Source organism: Guillardia theta, assembly GCF_000315625.1.
Source record: "Guillardia theta CCMP2712 unplaced genomic scaffold GUITHscaffold_702, whole genome shotgun sequence".
NCBI classification, from domain to species: Eukaryota; class Cryptophyceae; order Pyrenomonadales; family Geminigeraceae; genus Guillardia; species Guillardia theta.
Window position 1 is genome coordinate 1 of NW_005434032.1, and position 1,330 is coordinate 1,330.

General features: G+C 53.2%; 1 protein-coding gene across 1 annotated transcript; it reads right to left on the minus strand.

Moving 5' to 3' along the window:
• Nucleotides 1-386: 386 nt before the first annotated feature.
• Nucleotides 387-1,198, minus strand: GUITHDRAFT_123034 (hypothetical protein; the record flags this gene model as incomplete). The annotated part of the gene is made up of 5 exons (XM_005817670.1): nucleotides 387-470; nucleotides 520-589; nucleotides 641-697; nucleotides 752-832; nucleotides 1,083-1,198. Coding segments are annotated over 5 exons (408 nt in total), but the record flags the coding sequence as incomplete, so codon positions are not given.
• Nucleotides 1,199-1,330: the final 132 nt, after the last annotated feature.

Here is a 1,330-nt window from a genome sequence, read left to right on the forward strand (position 1 = left end):
TCCTTCCTGCTGTCGACCTCTCTTCCAGTCTCCAGTCTCCTTCTACTTCGCTCCTCCCCTCTCCATCCCTCCCCGCTTCCTCTTGCTCCATCAACCTTGTTGTGGATTTTCCTCAAGTCCATCGGCCGTTTGATCTCCTTCTGGTACTCCTTGCCCGACACTGGATCCCGGAAATGCTCGAAATCCTTGATCTGGAGGAGACTGACCGTGGTCTCCCTGAAAAGCAAGAGAGGGTCAATAATCCTCCTCCTCCTCCTCCTCCCCCTCCTCTTTCCAAGTCCCCGTCCTCCTCCTCTTTCTCCTTCTTTTCTCTTTCCTCCTCGTTCCTCGTCCTGCTCTTCTTCCTGTTTGCTCCACCTCCACCACCACCACCACCACCTCCTCCTTTACTTGAAGATCTCGGAGATCTGTATCATGGCCTCAGCCTCCGCGATCTCCTTCTTCCGACTGCGCAGCACACCTTGACAGATCTAACAGGCGACAGTCAAACGACTACAGAAGGGAAGCAAACTGTCTAACATTCTTGAGCTCCATTACGTCGTGCACCAGCATCATATCCGCTACGTTGTAAGTTTTGCAGTTCTCAACCCTGGTGATACACCAGTCACGATCTCAAGTTTGCAACCAGCTCCAGCAGTACATGAGATCGACGTCCGCCATGTATTCATCTTTAGATTTGTACAAGCTCTCATCAATCCTGCGCAATGTGTCACCAAATACTTGCATCGCATCTCCAATATTCTTGCTGTACCTCGTCCTGATGATGTTGAGGTCAATCGGCTTCTTGATCACTTTTCTGTAGTTGGGGTTCGTTTTCGTGTCCACAGGCGACCTGTCGAGAAAATCAGATGGATGAAAGTTGAGGAGAGGAAGAGAGGAAAGAGGAAGAGAGAAGTCGTGGGAAGGGATCAGGAGAGAGAAAGCAGAGTGGGTGGGATCGGAACAGACCTCAGGAGAGCAGAGGAAAAGTACAGGGGAGAAAGAGCAGCAAGCTTCACACAGATACGAATGGAAGGAGGGAGGATAACACGCGAGGAGGAGAAGGAGGAGGAAGGGATAATGACGTCAGGGCATGCAGCGACCTGAAGGGAAGTGACTTGGGGTTGCTCTTCATGGCCTCGTTGGCAGTCTGGAAGATGCTGTTGAGGAAGGAGAGCGGGTCCTGTCGCCTCCTCTTGATACCCCTCACGCACTTCGCCTGCTCCACAGATCACGAGGGGTGAGGCGAGCATGAGAAGGAGAGGGAGAGGGAGAGGGAGAGGGAGAGGGAGAGGGAGAGGGAGAGGAAGAGGGGAGAGGGAGAGGGAGAGGGAGAGGGAGAGGGAGAGGG